The 24,091-nt window shown below is 52.1% G+C and overlaps 1 protein-coding gene across 1 annotated transcript in view; it reads right to left on the bottom strand.

Annotated features, from left to right (window-relative positions):
• Positions 1 to 282: 282 nt before the first annotated feature.
• GPT2 (glutamic--pyruvic transaminase 2) overlaps positions 283 to 24,091 on the bottom strand; it is a 40,892-nt gene continuing 17,083 nt past the window's right edge. Inside the window, exons 4-11 of the mRNA XM_012473552.2 lie at positions 19,324 to 19,457; positions 15,411 to 15,654; positions 12,773 to 12,852; positions 10,628 to 10,764; positions 7,302 to 7,476; positions 4,456 to 4,611; positions 2,382 to 2,494; positions 283 to 812 (exon numbers count right to left, since the gene is read on the bottom strand). Of these exons, the coding sequence (XP_012328975.1) occupies positions 722 to 812; positions 2,382 to 2,494; positions 4,456 to 4,611; positions 7,302 to 7,476; positions 10,628 to 10,764; positions 12,773 to 12,852; positions 15,411 to 15,654; positions 19,324 to 19,457 (1,130 nt within the window). The 3' untranslated portion in view covers positions 283 to 721. The remainder of the gene's footprint in view (positions 813 to 2,381; positions 2,495 to 4,455; positions 4,612 to 7,301; positions 7,477 to 10,627; positions 10,765 to 12,772; positions 12,853 to 15,410; positions 15,655 to 19,323; positions 19,458 to 24,091) is intronic.

Raw genomic sequence — 24,091 nt, 5'->3', positions numbered from 1 at the left:
GCTCATTCCCAAAGCCCGCTGGGGGCACAGAATTCTCAGGCCCGACTGAGTTGCTAAGAAGCAGAGACCAGGTTCATCCTGCAGCCTGACTCACTCCCATGCCTCACCGTAGGGCCCTCTGACCATGGCCACAGCCCCCAGCATCTACCCCAAGCAAGCACGGCATCCTGCCCAATCCATGTGCTACTGCGCTCCCTGCACCTGCCTCCAGGCCACGGGACAGACCCTCTCGCAGCCCTGCCCGCCTTCCAGGCCCTTCTGTTCAAAGGACTGGATGCTTCATACCGCTAAGGGCTTTATTCACAGATCACGGTGGTGAGTTTGGATTTCCAGCCCTCACCATGGTTAAGTCACATATTTCCCAATACCTGCTCATTTCTCCAGATCTGAAACATCTCACCCAACACAGCCTAGTTGGTGTAAACCCCAAATGAACTTTCCAGAAGCAAAAACAGTAACAGATTCAGAGAACCCTGGCCACACCTGCTGAGCAAGTCCCCTCTATTCTGGTTGCATATAGAACCCTCGTTTGCTCAAAAGAGAGGCGCTCTCAACATCAAGGCACAAAGAAAGACGTCTCCAGGGGCAAAATGATGATGAAGTGACCAGCAGCCTTTGTGAGGCCCGAGGCAGAGTCATGGGAGAGGCGAGATCAGCCTGGCCTGGGTGGGCATCGGGAGGGAGAGCCGAGGATGGGCCTCCCGCTGGGGCCCAGGCGATCTCAGGCATACTTCTCCAGGAAGTTTATGTGGAAGTCCTTCACTTTCTGCAGCACTGTCTTCAGCTTCTCCACTGGAGGGAGGATGGTCATCCTGGTTGGAGAGACAACAGCGTCAGCCTGGCTGCTCTGCAAGAGGGGAGAGGAGCAAATCCAGCAGCTCCATCGCCTCTAGGAGTGGAGGAGGGAGGTCTGCCCTGGTCAGCTTCAACAGCTCCAGCCAGGACAGCGCCCGGCACTTGGACCGCTTTCTCCTTCATTCATATGTTGAAGGAGTAATACACATGAACGAAAGCAATAAACCAGAGCAGCATTTAGGCTAAGACATATCCACCTGTTACTGCAGAAGGCCTGAATCACTTTTTTTTTTTTTTTTTTTGGAGACAGGGTCTCACTCCGCTCTCCTAGCTTAAGTGCGGTAGTGATCATAGCTCACTGCAGCCTCTCCAACTCTTGGGCTCAGGCGATCCTCCCATCTCAGTCTCCCGAGTAGCTGGGATTATGGGCAGGTGCCAACATCCCTGGCTGGTTTTTAAACAATTTTTTGTAGAGACAGGGTCTCGCTAATGTTGCCCAGGCTGGTCTTGAACTCCTGGACTCAAGCCGTCCTGAATTCGGCCTCCTGAAGTGTGTGAGCCACTCCGCCCGGCTCTCTACAACATTTTGACCACTGAACAGAACTTTCTCTAGAGTATGACTCTTGGTCTTTCCTAGAATCATAGAGATTTTACTCCTGCCGGAGGGGCCTTTTTTATCTCCAGTCAGTCTGACAGTGAGACACCCTCTAGCCACAACTCTCCTCCAAAGGAATCCCCAAGTTACCACAGTAACTAACACTTCCCTCTCATCCACCAATATGCACCCTGACCCTCCCGGCAGCCCTCTTGCTTAAATCACTTTCGGACTGAGCCATTGAGATAAGCCTGACCAGCAGTGGGAAGGCCAACTGGACAAGGTTTGTCTATCCAGGGAACACGACCCACAACCTTGCCTAAGTCAAGCCTTGGCTCCAGGTGCTAACAGCTCATGCCATTTCTGTTCTTAGCATCTGCCATGGGAGACATCCGAGAGCAACACGTGCTGGGAAGATGCTGTTCTGAAGAGAACTGGCCACAGCGGGAAACCTCTGCTCCAATCAGCTCAGCTCTGGGCGCCGGCATTCCCATCCACGCACGGCCAGAGCGGGGTACGCCCTGGGTGTGAGTGGAGCAGATTCCACTGCAGCTCCTCAGCAGGCTCTAGGATCACAGGCAGCGCTGCGGCCCAGGGTGCAGCCAGGAGCTACCGAGCACGTGCCAGCACTGCTCCAGGCACTGGCAGCTGTGTGCTGCCGTCACAGGGTTGAAAACGGACAGCGAAATAAGGAACACCCAACTAGAAACATTTCAGATGATGATGGTACAGATGGCGGACGGGAGAGACAGAATAGTCAAGGAAGACCTCTCAGGGAACAAGACTCTGAGCAGACGACCACCCAGTTTTTCTTAATCCCTGGACCAGGGTCTGAGCTTGCCTCTGCAGCAGGACAGAGTGGGGTGACTCGAGGGAGGACAGGGGCTCCACACCTCTGTTTCTCCGAAGTAGTCCTTTGCTCCATGTCAAGAAACCCACATTTCCCTGGACAAGCCCCAGACCAGCCCCTGGTATGGAGAGGAAGTCGTACCTGAAGTGGTAAGTGCCTTCCCTCTGCCCAAAGCCACTGCCGGGCACGACGCAGATGCCAGTCTCCTCCAGGAGCTTCATGCAGTAGAACATGTCTGGGGCCATTTGATGGGCCTGTGGGAGCAGACAGAGATCGCGATCATTCCTGGCTTTGCAAACACACCATTCAACCCTCAAAGCCAAATGTAATCTAAATGGTAGGTTCTCTCCCACGGCATGCCCTTCTCCCCTTCTACTCCTACAGAACCAGGGCTGGACGCTGGGATACTGCTGGTGGCTGGTGCTGGGCAGACACCTGAAAAGTACTGCAGGACAGCCAGGGTAGTGGTGCTCCTGCCTGTCATTGGGGAGTGCCCAGCCACTCAACAGGCATCAGTAGTGGCTTCCTGCATGTCAAGCCATGTAATCCTCTGAAAATGGGGCCTTGGGGTCTGCATGCAACTTTCATGGAACAAGCTTCTCGGGGGCACTCTCAATGCTGCTGCCCACACACTGGTTTGCACGACCACCCGGGGAGCCTGTTAACCACAGATTCTCAGGTTCTATCACCAGGGAGTCTTTTTTCTTTTTTCTTTTTTTTTTTTTTTGAGACGGAGTCTTACTCTGTCACCCAGGCTGGAGTGCAATGGTGTGATCTTTGCTCACTGCAACCTCTGCCTCCTGGGTTCAAGCAATTCTCCCTGCCTTGGCCTCTAGAGTAGCTGGGATTACAGGCACAGGCCACCACACCTGGCTTTTTTGTAGTTTTAGTAGAGATGGGGTTTCACCATGTTGGCCAGGCTGGTATCGAACTCCTGACCTCAGGTGATCCACCCACCTTGGCTTCCCAAAGTGACAGAATTACAGGCATGAACCACCGCACCTGGCCCAGGGATTTTTTTTTTTAAACTCATTTAAGAGAAGAGGTCTTGCTGTCACCCAGGCCGAAGTGCAGTAGCATGATCATAGCTCACTGCAGCCTCAACCTCCCAAGCTCAGGCAATCCACCCACCTCAGCCTCCCAAGCAGCTGGGACCACTGGCATACACCACCCAGCTAACTTTTAAAGTATCTGTAGAGAGGGTTTTACAACGTTGCCCAGGCTGGCTCAAACTCCTGGGCTCAAATGATTGTCCCACTTCAGCCTCCCAAAATGCTGAGTCCTCAGGTGTGAGCCAGGGCACCTGGCCTAATACCAGGAATTCTGATTCTAGAGGTCTAGGGTGGGGCCTAGACTTGAGTGTTTAACAGGTATTCAGAAGGCTTGGGGGTAGGTGAGGATGCCACCTGCAGAAACTGTGCTCCCTGTGAGCCTCCAAGTGGGGTCTGTGGCACCCAAGAACTTGGTGGAAACACAGACTCTTAGGTCCCTTGCAGACATAAGACCCTTTAAGAAACAAAACAAAACAAAAACAAACAAACAACAGAAACAACAAGCCAGGTGCAGTGGCTCACGCCTGCAATCCCAGCCCTTTGGGAGGCTGGGGTGGGAGGTTCCCTTGAGGCCCAGGAGTTTGAGACCAGCCTGGGCAACAAAGTAAGACACCATCTCTCTATATAAAAATGTAATTAAAACAAAAAAAGTCAGGCATGGTGGCTCGAGCCTGTAATCCCAACTCTTAGGGAGGCAGAGGCAGGAGGATAGCTTGAGCCCAGGAATTTGAGACCCGCCTGGGCAATATAGCGAGACCCCGTTCTCCACAAAAAGGAAAAGAAAAAGGCCCCAGGTAATGGGTGCACACACTGAAGTTTGTGAAGCGCTGCTCCAGGACGCAGTGGCTGGGTGGAAGCGGCAGCTCCTGCTGCTTCCCAGCAGGCATCTCACCCGGGCACCTCCCTTGGGAGCAGCAGTGTTCAGAGTCGAGATCAGCTCCTCTCCCCTGGGGCCCACCTCATGTTTGCCCATCATCACAGCACATGCCTGGGCCTCCGAGAACCTGACATTTTTACACAGTCAACACCATCTGGCTGAGAGGTACATACAGTTCAGCACCTCCAGGGACAGCGCTTCTGTTCCCCAAGATAAGGAGGGGCCCCCAACCCAGCATCTCAAGTGAACCTGGTAAGAGAGAGCCAGCCCGGCCCATGCCCCAGACCTGAGCAGCCTCCACAGCTTTGGCAGGAAGGAAGATCCGAGGAAAGGCATACATAGCACCCTGCAAGGGGTTGCAGTGAATTCCTGGGACTTGGTTAAAGAGGTCTTCTGTCAGCTTTGCTTTTTTGGCCAGATTACCCAGGACTGACTCCTTCTCCTGATGAGAGACAGAAACAGCAGTCAGTATCTCTGGACAGATTCGCTCCAGCCACTAATCCTTCCTGCAGCACATGCAGAAATCCTGGAAGATGACTTGGCTCCAGCTTTGAACATATGTCCCCACTCACCCAGGCGTTGACTCAGATTTGCTCTGCCTGGGTCACGTGCCCCATGCATACCACACAGATGGAATGGGTGGGGTGGTGTGTTCCTTTGACACTGGGGTATCAGACAGATTGACCAAAGAGCTTGTGTGAGCGCGAGCACAGCAAAACCAGGAGGTGGGAAGAACACGTCTCCTGGCAGGATTTCTTCCACAGCACTCACCCTGGGAGGCTGCCATGTGCCCTGGGGTGTGGGGTACACAGACACCAGGGAGTTCTAGGCTACGGGGTAGAGCCCAGCAGCCTGTGTCATGGGTTCTATTCTCATACCAGGATGTCTTTCCAGAAAACAAGAAAAAGCAGTCATTGCCTGTCAGTCTGCATAGACTTGGCTCTGGACACAATTCCTTAGAACATACTTCTAGGACACATGCCCATTATTCTGCAGACAGGCCCCCACCAATGCATTTGCGGGGACCAGTGCTCCCCACCCTCCCCACCCCACAGAATCTGTCTGTGTGGTGCGCATGCAGCACAGGCCCAAGCAGAGCAAGTCAGGGTCAGTGACTGGGCCTGAGCTGGGCGTGTGTCCAGTGAGTCCACGGCTGGAGCAGTCGCCATCCAGGGCTTCCACAGGAGCTGTGTGGAAGGTGTGGGCTGCAGATGGAGGCATGAGCACTATGTGGCCTGTCCGCATGGGGAGCGTGGTTCAGCCTGGAATCACGACCCAGGCCACACCGACAGATAGACCCGCATGGGGAGCATGGTTCAGCCTGGAATCACGACCCAGGCCACACCGACAGATAGACCCACATGGGGAGCATGGTTCAGCCTGGAATCACGACCCAGGCCACAACACCAGATAGACCTGGAGGATACTATGCTGAGGAAAATAAGCCAGTCACAAAAAGACAAGAAAGGCACGACTCCACCTTTTTTTTTGAGACACAGTCTGGCTCTGTCACCCAGGCTGCAGTGCAGTGGCGAAATCTCGGCTCACTGCAACCTCCACCTCCCGGGTTCAAGTGAGTAGCTGGGATAACAGGCACGCACCACCATGCCCAGCTAATTTTTGTATTTTTAGTAGAGATGAGGTTTGACTATGTTGGCCAGACTGGTCTCAAACTCCTGACCTCAGGTGATCCACCTGCCTCAACCTCTCAAAGTGCTGGGATTACAGGTGTGAGCCACTGCGCCCAGCCGACATGACTCCATTTATATGAGGAACCTGGAGGAGGTGAGTGCAGAGAGAAGGCGGTAGAAGGGTGGCTGCCGGGGCTAAGGCGAGGGCAGGCTGGGGTGTTTGTGGGTAACAGGCGGAACTCAGTGTGGGATCATCGAACAGCTCCAGAGACGGGGGTGGTGATGGCTGCACGAGAGTGTGAATGTCCTGAATGCCGCCGAAGAAAGCACTTCATAAAGGTTAAAATGGTCAACTTTATGTGCATTTTACAATTTTTTTAAAAAAGAAGTGAGCCTGGACCTGTTGGGAGCTGACTTCTAGGTTACAAAACCCATAAATTCCTTTGTTTGAACTGGTCAGAGCTGGAGGACCCAGTCAGGCTGTGAGAATATGGGTTAGCAGTGGCAGGCCAGGGCCTGGGATTGATGCTGCACCTGTCCACCTCCTTACCTTCTTTTCAGTTTCATGAGTCCCCCCAGTATGTTATCAGGACACAATGCCCTTCCCTCCTTGACACTCGCCGTCAGGAAAAGGAAGGGTTCACCTGCCCACACACACTCACAGTCCTAACTTCCAAACGATGCCCAGATACACCTCCGGACTTCAACTCATGGGGGTAGCTCAGGCTCTGAGGAGCCATGAGCGCCTCTGCAGGCCAGGAGGCTACTGTCTGGCCATCTGGAGATAGGCCGGCCACTGGCCCAGCAGGAACTGTCCATGACCCCAGCTGCAGTGGTGTGGACGCATCACAGTGGACTCGCCCGGCTGAACTGCTCAAAGCGTGACCCTGGCCGCAGTGGTGTGGACGCATCACAGTGGACCCACCCGGCTGAACTGCTCAAAGCGCGACCCTGGCCGCAGTGGTGTGGACGCATCACAGTGGACTCGCCCAGCTGAATTGCTCAAAGCGCGACCCTGGCCGCAGTGGTGTGGACACATCACAGTGGACTCGCCCGGCTGAACTGCTCAAAGCGTGACCCTGGCCGCAGTGGTGAGGATGCATCATGGTGGACCCACCCAGCTGAACTGCTCAAAGCGCGACCCTGGCCGCAGTGGTGTGGATGCATCATGGTGGACCCACCCAGCTGAACTGCTCAAAGTGCGACCCTGGCCGCAGTGGTGAGGATGCATCATGGTGGACCCACCCAGCTGAACTGCTCAAAGCGCGACCCTGGCCGCAGTGGTGTGGATGCATCATGGTGGACCCACCCAGCTGAACTGCTCAAAGCGCGACCCTGGCTGCAGTGGTGTGGACGCATCACAGTGGACTCGCCCGGCTGAACTGCTCAAAGCGCGACCCTGGCCGCAGTGGTGTGGACGCATCACAGTGGACTCGCCCGGCTGAACCGCTCAAAGCGCGACCCTGGCCGCAGTGGTGTGGATGCGTCACGGTGGACTCACCCGGCTGAACTGCTCAAAGGACTCCTCTCCTGGCACTGGGGGGTTCACGACGATGTCCATGGCAGCCTGCCCGGACACTGGGGGGCACAGGCGCACCGAGAGCAGCTTCACCAGCTGGCCCTTGATCTCGGGGTGCAGGTTGATCACCTCCATGTAGCCTCCTCTGTAACCACACCTGGAGGGCCGAGAAGAGGAAGAGGACTACCAGTTACAGAAAGACCTCAACAAAATGCCATTTGGGCAGCCAGAATTTGAAAGCATCCCCACACCCAACACCTACTGGCCAGGTGTGGCTGAGTTCTTGCCAATGGAAGGTGAACAGCAGTGATGACTATGTACAAATTTGTATCTTTTTTTTTAAGAGATAGGATCTTGCTCTGTCACCCAGGCTGGAGTGCAGTGGTGTGATCTTAGCTCACTGTAGCTGCAACCACCTAGGCTCAAGCAATAGTCCCACCTTGGCCTCTGAAACAGCTGGGACTGCAGGTGTGCCACCACGCCTGGCTAATTTTTTTATGTTTTATGTTTGTAGAGACAGGGTTTTGCTATGTTGCCCAGTCTGGTCTCGAACTCCCAGCCTCAGGCGATCCTCATGCCTCAGCTTCCCAAAGTGCTGGGACTACAGGCACGAGCTATCATGCCCAGCCAAGTTTCTGTAATTTATAGCCAAAAGAATCCTCACTGATACACTCAAATAATGTGAAAATAAGCTGAGGACATGTGATGAGTTAAAAAAAAAAAAAAAAAACCTTTGCAAACCAAATCAGCAACATGTATCTCCTCTGGTGTGTAGCTGCAAACGTTCACACTAACAACTATAGGAACACAGATGTCCGGAGGCAGGAACCTGGTCACCTTCCTCCATGCATCCCCCACCCCCAGGCTCAGAGCACCTGACACGATGAGATGCTTAGTAACATGCTTCTAGGGTCACGCTGCTGAATGGAACTGGCAAAGATTCCCATCTGATCCCTGGACTGAATGTTCCAAGGTGGGAACATCTCAGAAAAGTGTCCCATGACAAAAATGGAAAGAAATAACTTTCTGTTAATCCTCTGCTGACAAGCAGAGAATCAAAATAAGTAAAGCAGTCAGATCCTAACTCATCCGGATCTGAGAACACAGGGACACGACTCAGGATACCAACATCAAGACCCTGGCTGGTAGCGTAATCGATAACTGAGACGGGGCAATAGATAAGTGTGTGGTAAACATGCTTAAGTTTGAAAACTGAGTTTGCAGAGAACAGATTTGTTTAGGAAAAGAGCTACACAGCAAAAGGAAGTCAAGCAAGGAGCCAGGCCTGCTAGACCAGAAAGGCAAGGAGGCAGGGGTAGACCAGAAAGACCAGCATACATTAGCGTGCGCCCAGATCTAAGAAGCCCAGTAACAGTTTGGCAGCCATCCCAAGGGGACTGCTCCCTTGGCCTGGTGGAACTATTCCTTCGAGCTTCACAGTTACACTGTTCCAGCCTAACGACCAAGAGCCCTCCCCATGCCGACGCCTGGCACAGAATAGGACCCCACCATGTTGGGAACGCATGCTCTTTGCTGCAAACCCACTGGTTTCTCCTCAGTCTCTGTAGCTTCCTTCTCTTTCCCCCAACCTCCCAGCAGTGGGGGCCCAGGCCCAGGCCTCATTCCACATGAGTATGAGACGTGTCCAGGCTTCGAGCTCCAACAGTCTCACAATTCACACCTGGAAATCTCCCAAACTTAAACTTTCCACCAGACGTCAGCATGCCTGGAGACTTACACATCTCTCTCCACCTGGACGCCAAGCTGGCATGTTTCAGTTTAACAGGTCCAAAACCAAACTCCTGCTCTTTCCCCCTAAACCTGCTTTACCCCCAGCCTTCCTCATCTGTTGACTGCAACACCGTCCTTCCTGTTGTTTGAACAAACAATTCAGGATTCATCGTGCGGTGGCGTAATCACAGCTCACCGCAGCCTGGAACTCCTGGGCTCAGCCGGTCCACCTCAGCCTCCTGAATAGCTGGAGGCACACACCACCAAACCTGGATCATTTTTAAAACATTTTTTGTAGAGAAGGGGTCTTGCTATATTACCCAGGCTGATCTCAAATTCTTGGCCTCAAGTGATCCTCCCACCTCAGCCTCCCAAAGTTCTCAGATCTCAGGCATGAGCCACCATGCCTGGCCATGATTCATCCTTGACTCTTCTCTCCCACACCTGTCTTTTCTATCCACAACTCCTATCAACTCCACCTTCAAATACATCCAGGATCCTCTCCCCATCTCTACCTGGTGCACGACAGCTCACCTGTGGGACTATAACAGCCTCCTGGCCTCTGTTCCCATCTGCACCCCATCTCCTACCACACAGCAGCCAGGAGGAGCAACACACCAGCTTGGCAAGGCCGCACCCCCTCCAACAGATCCCGTATCATGCTGGGCATACGTGAAAAATACAATCACCAAAGTGGCCCAGGTGACCCGGCCTCCTGTGATTCTCAGGTCTCCACTTCTGCCACTGCCCCTCACCCACTGCTTTCCAGCCCCCGCTGCTCTGCCAACATGGCAGGTGTGCTGCCATGACAGGGGCCTTTGCTCGGGCTGCTCCTGCTGCCTGCAAACGCTCTTCCCCGATATCTGCAGTTCCCTGCCACACTCCTTTGGCGTTCAACTCAGAAGCCAACTCCTCAGTGAGGCTGCACCTCTTCAGCCTTCGACCCCGCCCCTATCTCTCTCCTAATGACTGTTCTCCATGGGATGCATGATTTACTCATTTGCCTACGGCTCTCTCCTTACTAGAACCCACATTCTACGCTGGCAGGAAGGTGTGTTCACGGCAGCATCCCCAACACTGAGATCAGTGCTGGACTCATCAAAAGTGCTCAGTAAATATTAGCTGAATGAACAGACACAGGATTACAGCTGACCTTTTAGCCGCTGAGGTCATGCAGTACCTAAGGCAGCCCTGCACCCAGAGCACACCCTGTCAGCCTAATAGCAGTTGTCTGTCTGCTCCATCTGCCCTCCCTGACCCCTCAGCTATCAGTCAACCTTGGAACAACAGTGACAGGGAGAAAGCACCAGGTGTCACAAGCTGCCGTGAGGTCCTGTTTCCACTGCATCATTTGTCCGTCGTCTGGCTTCTCCAAGTACGCCCTTATTTGATTTGAGCCATTGCACCAGGGCTGTTCTCCTATCATGGCTCCCCCCTGGGGAGATGCAGCAAAAGCAACAGATAAGGGTGGCCTTCTTTCCGTCCAGCTGGGTGGACCATGGGGCAAGGCAGAGGAGCCGGCAGCGTGAGGACCTGGTAGGCCTAGCGTTGGAGGGAGGGAAGGGAGGCCCACATACTCGCCCATGTAGCCCTTGGAGGTGGAGTGGAAAGAGGCGAGCTCCACGTTGCTGGAGTATTCGGGCCCCATCTCGTACAGCACCTTCTTGAAGGAATGGAACCGGCAGTCTGGAGAGTACACGTTGTCCTGGTACACCTGCGGGGGCACAACAGGGACAGCCACCCAGTCACCAAAGGGCCTCAGAGAGGCTGCTGCCCAGTGTGACTGAGGCAAGGGAGGGCACAGATGCTGTGGGCCATGAGGCCCAGCCCCGGACAGACCAGCCAGACCAGCCTCCTGTGCCACTTTCAGGGACGAGCCCAAGTGTGCCTGAAGGAACTTTCTAGAATAAGCAAGGAGGCAAGGCCTCAGGCCAGACGCTGAGACAGCTCAGGAGCTCACTTGATTTCTCTTACACTTGTCCCCACCCAATCTCCAGAGTTCCCTTCCACCTCACCTGACCAGTGATGATGCTGAGACCCCTGTCCTCCCAAGCAGACTCTCCTCCTAAAGCATGGTGCTTCCTTGCTTTACCAACACCAGTGAGGACAGCATTAGTGCCCCTTTTCTCTAACCTCCTATTTGAAGAGCTAACACTGTTGGGTTTCCTTTGCAACACTTACCCCCTCAGAGTGGAATCACTGTTTTCTTCCGCCCACTCTTCCCTGCCAGAGCAGCACCTGCACCTGTTTGGTTCTTTCCAGTCCCCAGAGACCAGAACTCACAGCAGGCAGGCACCCACCCTGGCCTTTGAGGTTAGTTCCCCATCTATGTTGGAGATCAGAGAAACTGAGGCTTTCTGGGGCCCTGGGGATCAGCTGGAGGGTTGAGCTCGCTCCATCACCAAGCCAGGCCCTGTCCTCCTTGTTCTCCTCTTCCCAGACCCAGAGGAGAGTTCTGTGTACCAGGTCATGAAGAAAACCATGGGTCTCTCTCTGACCCTTCTCTCCTTTAGAAATAAAGATGTCAGGTCCATCTACTACTAATTAAGGCAACAATTTGATGGGTAAGCTCTGTGTGTGTGTGTGTGTGTGTGTGTGTGTGTGTGTGTGTGTGTGTGTGCGCGTGCGCGCGCGCATGTATGTATGTGTGTGTCTTTTTATGTGTATATGTCTGTATATATGTGTGTCTGTATGCAAGTGTGTGTCTGTATGTGTGTGTGGGAGGGTGACAAGGAGCAAAGAAATGAAGGCAGTGGGCTAGAAGCTGCAGCTTACCGGAAACCATGCAGAAATGAGGAAATAAAAAAAGGATTTGATGGAGCCTCAGTTTCTTTCTTACAAAACATTAAAAGAATAAGCAGACCTTGGTTCCAGAACTGGAATTCAAGAAGCAACAGGTACGGGGAGTTAATTAAGATCCCTTCCTGAGATGTAAATGAATTAAATGAGACAGCAGATACGGAAGTACTGGGAGGAACAGAACTGCAGCTTTATGAGGAGTGGGCGTCAGTCATTTCTGCCACTGGGCACCCACCCTCCCTCAATTGGCCCTCAGGGAATATCTCCTTAGTTCTCCATCTGGAGGTTTGGGAGAAGAAAGCAGAGAGCCCATCCTGTGCTCTGGGCCTGGCCAATTTGCATACTGGAACCCCTGTATCACAGTGATTGGTTCAACAACCAATCACTCAGACTGAACCTGACTCAGGCTGAACCAATGAGGCTCAATTCTGAGGCTGAACTCAGGCTGAACTTGACTCAGGCTGAACCAATGAGGCTCAATTCTGAGACTTGCTGGAACCACCAGGGCAGAAAGCACTCTTTCTAGGCTGGGAATCTCTAGGTTGGGAAGGTAACAGGCCTGTGTATGAGGCCCAACACAGAGGGGTGGAAAAGAGAAAGAGGACTGGAAGATAACGTCTGCGTCTCTGGATCCAGCTGCGCACCTATAACCACATCAGCATTTTTTCTTTTTCCTTTTCTTTTTTTGGAGCTTAAGTGATTTGGGCTGAATTTCTGAAATTTATAACCAAGAGTACAAACTGATAAAGGGATAATTTAGGTCACAGTCCCACAAGTTGTAACACTAAACATCCTCACCCTGGGCCAGAATCATTCCTCCAACACCAAGACAGTTCTCTCTGGCTGCAGAACAGTGGGTCCTGGGTCCCCCCACAAGAGGAGAAAAGCTTGTGCCCACCCCCTCTGAGTGGGGACACTCTTACCTCATCAGCCAAGAGAAAGAGCTTCTCTTCCCAGGCAAAATGGATCACATCTTCTATGCACTTTCTGCTTTGTACCTGGCCTATAAAATCCCCAAGAAAATAAAAATGTCGGTTGTAATGCTGTTTAAACTGTCCCCAGGTCAGAAGCCCATTCAGAATCACTTGGTGCCCTGTGTTCCTTTGAGACTCCCAGATCCCCCCCGAGACTCCCCTGTCCCTGGCTGCCATGCATGATGGCGTAGTTGGCCTCCAGGGACACCCAGAAGAGCAGCCCGTGTCTGACTCTCCTCAGCCAGTTATGCAAGAAAGAAGGGGTTCCCACCTCACTCTCTTATTTTTATGAAAGCTGTGTGTAGGTGTGGTGGGGTGTGTGTGTGCACACGCATGTGCATATGTGTGTGTGGTGTGTGTAGGTATGGTGGGATGTGTGTGGTGTGTGGAGGTGTGGTGGGGTGGGTGTGTGTAGGTCTGGTCTGGTGTGTGTGCACACGTATGTGCATATGTGTATGTCTGTATGGTGTTTGTGTAGGTGTGGTAGGGTGTATGTGCATGCACATGTGCATATGTGTCTGTGTGGTATGTAGGTGTGTTGGAGGTATGTGTGCATGCACATGTGTATGTTTGTGTTTGGTGTGTAGATGTGTGTGTGGTGGGTGGGTGTGGCGTGGTGGGGTGTGTATACACACATATGCATGTGTGTGGTGTGTGTGTAGGTGTGAGGGTGTGTAGGTGTGGTGGGGTGTGTGCACACACATGTGCATTTGTGTGTAGTGTGTAGGTATGGTAGGGTACGTGTGCACACACGTGTGTGTCTGTGTGTATGTGTGTGACGTGCATGTGCATATGTATGGGTGTGGGTGTCTGTGCGTGGTGTGCGTGTCTCTGGTGTGTGTGGTGCCTGTGCGTGTGTGGTGTGTGTGGGTGCATGTGTGGTATGTGTGTGGTATGTCTGCCCTGTAGGTCAGAAAGGCTTGAAAGCATCATAAAGATCAGGGAGAAAATGCCCGGCACAGTGGCTCACGCTTGTAACCCCAGTGTTTCGGGAGGCCAAGGTGGGGGGATCACTTGAGCTGAGTTCCAGACCAGCCGAGGCTCACCTCATCTCTACAATAAAAATATTATCCAGGTGTGATTTTGAGATTTTTCAGCTCCCTTTGTGATTCTAATGTACAACCAAGATTGAGAAGCCAGCTCTATGTCATTTTCCTATAGAATCTTCATCCCCCGTTTCAAGAGCTGGGGTAAATAAGCCAGTGGTGTCGCCAGCTGCACCCATTTTCTGCACTCAGGAATTCAAGGGGTGTTTTCAACAGACTGAAATATCATTTGATGTTCTCGAGAAACGGATTCCACAATCAACTCCAATGCATTTTGGCCCTGCCCCAATTTATCTCAACAAAGGAAGAGAGAGGAGCCCTTGTTCCCTGTGTCCAAATAGTACTGGGGGCATATGAAGCCAGTGGCCCAGAAAGACCAAAACAGGCAGGACTGTGGACTTTTTTAAAAAGAAAAATATGCAAAATTGGGGGTGCTTTGCAACTTCTGGAAACTGGTGGGTCTTTTTTGTTTGTTTGTTTAGATGCTTTTGTTTTGAATATTATGTTTTTTTCTCAGGCCTTAAAGGTACACAGCAATGCTGTGTGAAAGAACACAACCACACCAGCGTTCTCAAAACCAGTTCAGAAAAATAAGGAGGAGTGAAGGTAAAATGCAGCCTATGATTAATGGTAAGTTTGTGAGTAAATAATCTCAAGGAGGCAAGTCTTTGCAAATGTAAGAACAGGGTAAAAACATGCACACACAAAAAACCAATTTAAAAATAACAATACAATCCTGGCTGGGTGCAGTGGCTCATGCCTATAATCCCAATGCTTTGGGAGGATTGCTTGAGGCCAAGAGTTTAAGATCAGCCTGGGACACACAGCAAGATCTTGTCTCTACAAAAATTAAAAATTAACATATTAGCTGGGTGTGGTGGTGCTGCCTGTAGTCCTAGCTACTCAGGAAGCGGAGGCAGGAAGATCGCCAGGATTTCAAGGCTGCAGTGAGTTATGATCATACCACCTGCACTTCAGCCAGGTCTGGAGCGACAGAGCAAGACCCAATATCTATAAAATAATAATATTATTATTATCCAACCTGCCCAAGAAAATGTCTGCATTTACTCCTCTTTTTTTTTTTTTAGACAATGTCTTGTTCTATTGCGCAGGCTGGAGTGCAGTGGCACAATCTCCACGCACCGCAACCTCTGCCTTCTGGGTTCAAGCAATCCCTCCACCTCGGGCTCCCTAGTAGCTGGGACTATAGGCACATACCACCATGCCCTGCTAATTTTTGTATTTTTAGTAGAGATGGGTTTCACCATGTTGGCCAGACTGGTCTCCAACTCCTGACTTCAAGTAATCCACCTGCCTTGGCCTCCCCAAGTGCAGGGATTCGTGAGCTACCACGCCTGGACTACTCACCTCTTGAGGTGGCCTGTGGCAAATTTTATGGATTTAGGTTAGCAAATCTGAAAGTGGATTGGGAAACTAGGAGCAGAGAGAACTACCAATCATTTAACTCTTTGGTTTCTAGACAGCCAGTGTATCAGCCACCCCCACCCTCTACGAAACTGGTGAAGAAGTAAAGTGCAGACCTGTGGGGTTCCCAGGGTTGATTATGCAGAGCACCTTAGGGTCACAGTGGTCTTTGGCCTCCTGCACTGCCCGCCGGAGCTCATTCACATTCAGGGCCCAGCAGTTCTCCTCATCCAGGTAGTAGTTCACTTGGATGGCGTCGAGCTCAGAGATGACGGCTGAATAGAGGGGATACTGTGGGATGGGGATCATCACACCTGTTCGTGACTTGCCACCCCCGGAGACGAGGATCTTCAGGATCGTCTGCAACAGAGAAGTTGCATTTAGAAAGCCAGCACCATTCCCCATCCCTGACCCCAGCCTTTCATCTGTGGGCCCCACTGTGTGCCTCCAGTACAACTCTATGCAAGTCACTTTACTTCCCTGATTCTCAGTTTCCTCACCTGTAAAATCAGGGCAGCTGCAAGGAGTAAACAAAATACAATGTTCTGAAGTTCTCAGCACAGTGCAGAACATGTAGTTAATGACTTAGTACTTAGGCCAGGCACGTGGCTCATGCCTAAAATCCCAGCACTTTGGGAGACTGAGGCAGCCAAATCGCTTGAGGCCAGGAGTTCGAGACCAGCCTGGGCAACACAGTGAGACCCCCATCTCCTTACTTCAAAATTTAAAAACATACATTTATTTTTCTTCTCTCATATATATATATATATATATATATATATATATATATATTTTTTTTTTTTCAAATGGAATTTCGCTCTTGTTGACCAGGCTGGAGTGCAATGGCGCGATCTTGGCTTCACAATCTCTGCCTCCCGGTTTTAAGCAAGTCTCCTGCCTCAGCCTCCCGAGTAGCTGGGATTACAGGCATGCGCCACAACACCTGGCTAATTTTCTATTTTTAGTAGAGATGGGGTTTCTCCATGTTGGTCAGACTGGTCTCGAACTCCTGACCTCAAGTGATCCGCCTGCCTTGGCCTTCAAGGGGTGTTTTCAGCTGACTGAAGCATCATTTACTGTTACCGAGAAACAGATTCCACAATCAACTCCAGTGCATTTTGGGCCTGACCCAACTTATCTCAGCAAAGGAAGAGAGAGAAGCCCTTATCCCTGTGTCCAAATATCTTTTTTAGTAGAGACAGGGTTTCTCTATGTTGGTCAGACTGGTCTTGAACTCCTGAGAGTGCTGGGATTATAGGCGTGAGCCACCGCGCCTGGCCTAAAAATATATATTTTTAAAAAGACTCAATGCTTGTATTTTTAATACTTCTAAAATAGTAGTTCCCACACTCACTCTGTCTCAGAATTATTCTGACCTTGCCCTTGTAATCCCGATTGCCTATGTCTGGGGATTCTGACCTGGTGGGGAATGTGTGTTATCACTAAGTATCAGTGCGCAAGGCTGGAAAGACCCCATCCTCACCCACCCCAACAGGGGACTCTTAAAATGGGATAAAATACCCATCTACTGCCACCAGATGGCGCTTTGACCTGTTTTCCAAGCTGAGAAGGATGCTTTTAAGAATCCTGAAAAACCAGGCCATGGGATTCCTGTGGGGTACTGGTGGAGGTGCCAGTAATTCATTGAATTAATCAGCCTAAACCTCCTGCAGGGAGAGTCTCCACCTTAAACACTGGCGTAGGTCCTTTCTCAGATTCAGTTCCTTGCTGCAAAAATGCCATGAGATTTTAAAACACAGTAAGTTGATTCTTTCCACTGAATCTTGTGGACACGCCCCCTTCCCTCCTCTGGGACCTCTTCCCACACTGGGCATTTCTGGGATTCAAGAGAGGCCTTGACAGCAGAAGGCAATGGAAGATGCTGTGATTGGTGGCTGGAGCCCCAATGTTAGAATCCCAAATATCACAAGAACTGAATCAAGGCAGGCAGACCACTTAATGTCTCTGGGTCTCCATTTCCCATGGGCTGAATGTGTAGGAAAGGCTTTGGGAAAGGAACAAAGCACTCAACAAACAAGAGCCTTACAGGTCAGGAAACAAAGACAGCCCCATTAAAGAAGAAAGGGTTCAGACAGCACATGGTTCCCTGAGCATAGATGAGTTGACAGCATCCAGCACCATATGAGGCCCCTGGGAGGGGTGTGCAGAAAGAGAGAGGCAGGCCACCAGTCCCCCAGCCCAGGACTGCAGGTTTCACCGGTCCCCCAAGCCCAGGACTGCAGGCTCCGCAGGTCCCCCAAGCCCAGGACTGCAGGCTCCGCAGGTCCCCCAAGCCCAGGACTGCAGGCTCCGCAGGTCTCCCAAGCCCAGGACTGCAGGCTCCACCGGTCCCCCAAGCCCAGGACTGCAGGCTCCGCAGGTCCCCCAAGCCCAGGACTGCAGGTTCCACCGGTCCAAGCCCAGGACTGCAGGCTCCACCGGTCCCCCAAGCCCAGGACTGCAGGCTCCGCAGGTCCCCCAAGCCCAGGACTGCAGGCTCCACAGGTCCCCCAAGCCCAGGACTGCAGGCTCCGCAGGTCCCCCAAGCCCAGGACTGCAGGCTCCACCGGTCCCCCAAGCCCAGGACTGCAGGCTCCGCAGGTCCCCCAAGCCCAGGACTGCAGGCTCCGCAGGTCCCCCAAGCCCAGGACTGCAGGTTCCACCGGTCCAAGCCCAGGACTGCAGGCTCCACCGGTCCCCCAAGCCCAGGACTGCAGGCTCCACTGGTCCCCCAAGCCCAGGACTGCAGGCTCCACCGGTCCCCCAAGCCCAGGACTGCAGGTTCCACCAGTCCAAGCCCAGGACTGCAGGCTCCACCGGTCCCCCAAGCCCAGGACTGCAGGTTCCACCAGTCCCCCAAGCCCAGGACTGCAGGCTCCACCGGTCCCCCAAGCCCAGGACTGCAGGTTCCACCAGTCCAAGCCCAGGACTGCAGGCTCCACTGGTCCCCTAAGCCCAGGACTGCAGGCTCCACCAGTCCCCCAAGCCCAGGACTGCAGGTTCCACCGGTCCCCCAAGCCCAGGACTGCAGGCTCCACCAGTCCCCCAAGCCCAGGACTGCAGGCTCCACCGGTCCCCCAAGCCTAGGACTGCAGGTTCCACCAGTCCAAGCCCAGGACTGCAGGCTCCACCAGCCAAGTAATCACTGGCCGCAGCCAAGTCACCTCCTCATGGCTTCTGTGCCTCTCCCAGCCAAAATTTAAACTTAGGAACAGAAATCCAACTGCCCCACTTCCTTCTCCTTCAGACCCTTCAGTGGCTCCCTGTTGTTCTTAGCACAATGACCCAAATCCTCAGGGTGGCCTCTAAGGCCCTGTACTGGCACCAGCTGCTTCGCCAGCCCATGCCTGGTAGCTCCATCCCTTGCCATGCACTCATCCGCCAGTATGTCCAGTTCCCGGCACTCAGTCTCCTGCCAGCTCCTGGTCTCTGCAGTGACCTTTGGCTCAGAGCACACCCTCTCTCCCAGTTCACTCCTGCATGTCCCTCGGGTCAGCGTCTGCTCAGTCTTCCTTGGAGAAGCCTTCCTGCCCCTGCCCCACCAAGTCAGAGTCCCTGCTGCTCCCTCCCATGGCAGCCTGTCCTTCTCCACTGCAGAATAGAAACTAAAATCATGTGATGTGCATTTATTTTTGTGATATCAGCTGGTCTGCTCTGCTTCTGTAGGCAGAGGCCAAATGATGTGTTTGGTTCCCCATTATCTCCCCAGCACCTGTCACATGAGGAACAGCAGTACATGCAGAACCACAGAAAGGCCAATGGCCACCCTCGGGTGTCCCCTGGCTCCTCTGCAGCCGGACGTGCCGCTGTGCACTCCAGAGGAAAATCAAGGCTGCAGTAATGTCCAGGCTCATGAAGACTAAAAGAGGCCAAGACTGCAGGCTTCCAGGGCAGGGGGACCAGAGGGTGGCCACCCATGCTGCCACCCAAGCCTGTCTCCCTGCTAGCCAGTTCCCATGCTGGGCCCTAACAGGCAAGGCTGCTCTTCATGTGGGTAAATGCCAGATAATGAGCCACCCTCATACATACAGAAATGCCGTCACTAGCTCCCGTGGTCAGGTAGATGTTGTCGGGGTCTGCAGGCACGCCGCCATCCCTCCTGGTGATGTAGGCAGCCACATCTTCACGGATGCAGTTGACGCCTTGGCTAGCACTGTAGGACCCTATAAGACAGCAGGCAAGACAGTGACAAAGGCAGGACATCTGGCTCCACAGGGTCAATATAATTGATATCCATATAATTAGAGGGATGCCTGTTTGGGGTGAGGGTCTCAGGTGGAGCCCAACTCCCATTGCTCTGGAGCTGAAGCTGCTTAACCACCTGTCTGGGTTTCATCCACCCACCCCTCTATCCATCCACCCATGCATCCATTCACTCAGCCACTCACTCACCCAGGATTGACTGAGTACCTACTATGTGTTACCCATTATTCTAAGCCCTGGCTTCTACTCAATCAAATGGTGTCCACATCTGTTCCACCCACCCTCCTGGAATTTATGTGTTCTGTGACAATGTCAGTCACTAGAGCTGGGATTCCCATGCTTTTATCATGGTTGCCTACACATAGTTCCACAGGACTTGAGAGAGTGGGCCAACATTAGGCTCCAAAATAGTACCCCCTGGGCTGGGCGCAGTGGCTCACATCTGTAATCCCAGCATTTTGGGAGGCTGAGGCAGGAGAATCACTTGCGCCCAGAAGTTTGAGATGAGCCTGGGCAATGTGGCAAAATCTCATCTCTACAAAAAATAACAAAAATCAGCCGAGCGTGGTGGGTTTGTACGTATAGTCCCAGCTACTTGGAGATTGTGCGGGAGGATCACTTGAACCCAGGCGGTACAGGCTGCAGTGAGCTATAATGGCACCACTGCACTCCAGCCTGGAGTGAAACTGTGTCTCAAAAAAAAAAACAAAAACTCCACAGTAGCACCACTGGCCAGCCCCAGGATCCCAGGGCTCTGACCAGCACCAACCACAGATCCCTGGACTGCAGGGTGTTGTCCCCCAGCCCCCAGTCCCATGTGAACATACCCTCCCGCTGCCATTTAGGGTTGGAAGTCATTTATACTAAGTTCAAACACAGGCAAAACTAATGTATGGTGCTGGAAGCTGAGCAGTGGTAACTGCTCTGGGTGGGGGCATTGACTAGAAAGATGCACAAGAGAGTGTGTGGGGTGGGGGGCTGGCAGCTCCGTATCCAGAGCCAGGTGGAATGACATTGATGTGTGCATGTGTAAAAGGCATTCCAGCTGTATGTTAATAGTGGTACATTTTACCATATGTCATACCTCCATTAAGTTTTTTTTAATGTCAGGCTGCTATATAGGTTTTTAAAAATAAACTGGAAAGATGTATTTGTACAGGCACAAGATCTCTCTGTAAAAACACTTAAACTGGTGAGGTGAATTCCCTGGGGAAGTGCACGGGGACCAGGGGTCAGATGTGGAAGGCAGACATTTCATTGCATATTCTTTTAGACCTTTTGAATTTTATATCACATTTAAAGAAAACCAGACTATTCCTTCTGTGACTATTCCTTTTGTTTGCAAAAACTGCCCCCAGGAGGCAGAGTGGTGATTGAAAGTAGCTGATTCTTCTCTGGGGCTTCAGCCTGCATCAGTCCAGGCCTGGCACCCAGGAGGTCAAATGCTCTGAACTGGGGCCAGGTGCAGTGGTTCACACCTGTAATCACTTTGGGAGGTCAAGGCAGGCAGATCACCTGACGTCAGGAGTTCAAGACCAGCCTGGCCAACATGGTGAAACCCCACTCTACTAAAAGTACAAAAATGTGGTGTTGGGTGCCTGTAATCCCAGCTACTTGGGAGGCTGAGGCAAGAGACTGGCTTGAACCCTGGAGGTGGAGGTTGCAGTGAGCTGAGATCATGCCACTGCGCTCCAGCCTGGGCGACAGAGTAAGACCCTGTCTCACCAAAAAAAAAAAAAAAAAAAAAAAAAAAAGCTGTGAACTAGAATGCCCCAGCTCTGCCTCAGCCTCTCTGAACAGCACTGGGCTCTGCACAGCTGTAAGAGAAGTGGCCAGACCAACACTCTAAGGTGCCACATGGCAAACATTAACTCACGTCACTCTGGGAGGTGGACATGGGCTTCTGTCACGTTATTTTGAGTATTCTAATACATTTAAGTATTTTGTAAGTTTTAAAAAGGTGAGGTGCAGATGCCGGTGTCAGAGCTCTCCTCCATTCCGTGATTTAGTTGATATTTCTGAGCTTCTGTACACAGAGACTAGGACTCCTTGCTTCTCTTTGCCTCTTTTCAATGCCCCACCTTTTCCTCCTAGGGGCCTCCTCTTCTTCCTGCCTCTAAGTGCATCCACTTCCCTGAACACCCAGGCCTTGACCCATTAGCAATCCCTCTGCAGGTCACAGACATTCCACCCTTCCAAGGAGGCTCCTGGGTTTCCTTTTCTTTAGATCTCACGTTACGCTCCAAACCACACATAATCCTTCCAGGCTCATTTCTAGTCTGTCTCCAAGAGGCCTGCTCTAATGATTCGGCTCCATCCCCAGCCTCTCTCTCAGCCTATTTCTCCAGTTATTTATTAGTTTTTTTTTTTTAAGAGACAGGGTCTGGCTTTGTTGCTCAGGCTGGTGTGCAGTGGCAAGATAGTAGTTCACTGCAGCCTTGAACTCCTGGGCTGGAGCAATTCTCCCACCTCAGCATCCCAAAGTGCTAGGATTACAGGTGTGAGCCACTGCGCTGGCCCCTCCAGTTGTTCTGTACAGATGCAGCCCTGCCTCCCCATGCTGACTCTTGGTTCCTCCAGGGCAGGAGCTGTTCCCCGTTTCTTCTGTGCATCTCTCCTGGAGCACCTCGCCCACTGCGGGCTGCCCTCCACTACACCCTGCTGAGGACCCACTGCTAAACTCCCACCTCATCAAACACCACTACCCTAGGGCCCCTTCATTCAGTCACACACAGGTCCCAACCTCAGGGCTTCTGCACACACTGTTCGCTGGTCCAGCACTCATTTACAGGTTCGTACTTATCCTCCCCACGAGCGTGAATGCCACATTTCCCCTTAAGCGCTTCCTCTCTCCATTAGAGCCCCTTGTTATAATCCTGCAGCTTTCCTCAAGATCTCATGAGAGCTGGGGATTGCACATTTGTGTACATTCTTTTTCATGTTTGTTTCTCCCGAATCTGATGGCTGAATGAGCACAGAAGCTCCCCCACCTTGCTCATCAGTGTCTTTGGTGTCTAGAACACAGCCTGGTACGTGGTGCATGCTGAGGGAGGGGCTGAACGAGGGCACACAGCTCCTGCCCACCCCCCACCAGGCAGGTGCTAGGTTTTACCTCAAACCCATTCAGATCCAGGACACACCTGAGAACCAAATAGCTTGTCAAATAGGAAATAAATGAAGTGGCTGGGTGTGGTGGCTCACGCCTGTAATCCCAGCTACTCTGGAGGCTGAGGCAAGATGATCGCTTGAGCCCAGGAGTTCAAGAGCAGCCTGCACAATAGTGAGACCCCACGTCTATAAAGAATTTAAAAATTGGCAAAGTGTGGTGGTGTGTGCCCGTAGTCCCAGCTATTCGGGAGGCTGATGAAGGAGGACTGCCTGAGCCTAGGAGGTCAAGGTTACAATGAGCTATGATCTCACCACTGCATTCCAGCCTGGATGACCAAGCAAGACCCCCTCTCTTAGAAAACAGAGGAAAAGAAAATGAAGCCCTGGTAAGAAATAATTCTTTTTTTTTTTTTTTTTTTGAGACGGAGTTTCACTCTTATTACCCAGGCTGGAGTGCAATGGTGTGATCTCGGCTCACCACAACCTCCGCCTCCTGGGTTCAAGCAATTCTCCTGCCTCAGCCTCCTGAGTAGCTGGGATTACAGGCATGCACCACCGTACCCAGCTAATATTTTTGTATTTTTAGTAGAGACGGGGTTTCACCATGTTGACCAGGATGGTCTCGATCTCTTGACCTCGTGATCCACCCGCCTCGGCCTCCCAAAGTACTGGGATTACAGGCGTGAGCCACCGCGCCCGGCCTAGAAATAATTATTATTTTTTTTTCTGAGGGGATGGAGTTTTACTCTCGTCACCCAGGCTGGAGTGCAATGGCACAATCTCAGCTCACTGTAATCTCCGCCTCCTGGGTTCAAGTGATTCTCCTGCCTCAGCCACCTGAGTAGCTGGGATTACAGGTGTCTGCCACAATGCCTGGCTATTTTTTTTATTTTTAGTAGAGACAGGGTTTTGCCATGTTGGCCAGGCTGATCTTGAACTCCTGACCTCAGGTGATCCACCTGCCTCAGCGTCCCAAAGTGCTGGGATTACAGGTATGAGCCACCACACCCAGCCCAAGAAATAATTTTAAAGGGCATGATAAAAACACATCCTGGGTGAGCTTCAAGACTTTGTGTACATATTTAATAATCTCCCTATGGGTCAGGGTGGCCCTGGGGCATCGTGACATACTCAATTTCCTTTTACTCCTGTGGGCAGAAAAGTGTTCAGGCTGCCCAGAGTAGGTGACAGAGAGCGACACCACCATGTCCCTGTCATGGGATGAACCACACTGTCCTGCCCCCTAGAATGGCAGGGCTTCTCTAAAAGGGGCTTTAGCACACACGTCAATCTTTCTTGCAAGCCCAGGAGGTAGGTACAAAGTACTTCCTAGCTAAAGGATGAGAGAGACTCCAAGCACTCCGATCTCACCTGTGTTCATGAGGTTCTGAAGCAGGACCCAGGATGGGCCCCCAAAACCATGAAGGCCAACTGGTCTTTTGCTGTAATACCCCAAGAGGGGACTCACAGGGACACAGCCTCTCAG

This window comes from Aotus nancymaae, unplaced genomic scaffold (genome assembly GCF_030222135.1).
Source record: "Aotus nancymaae isolate 86718 unplaced genomic scaffold, 86718_ANA_hifiasm-v0.15.2.pri h1tg000030l, whole genome shotgun sequence".
Classification (NCBI taxonomy): Eukaryota; Metazoa; Chordata; class Mammalia; order Primates; family Aotidae; genus Aotus; species Aotus nancymaae.
Note: the sequence above shows the minus strand (reverse complement) of the source record. Positions and strands in the feature narration are given on the sequence as shown.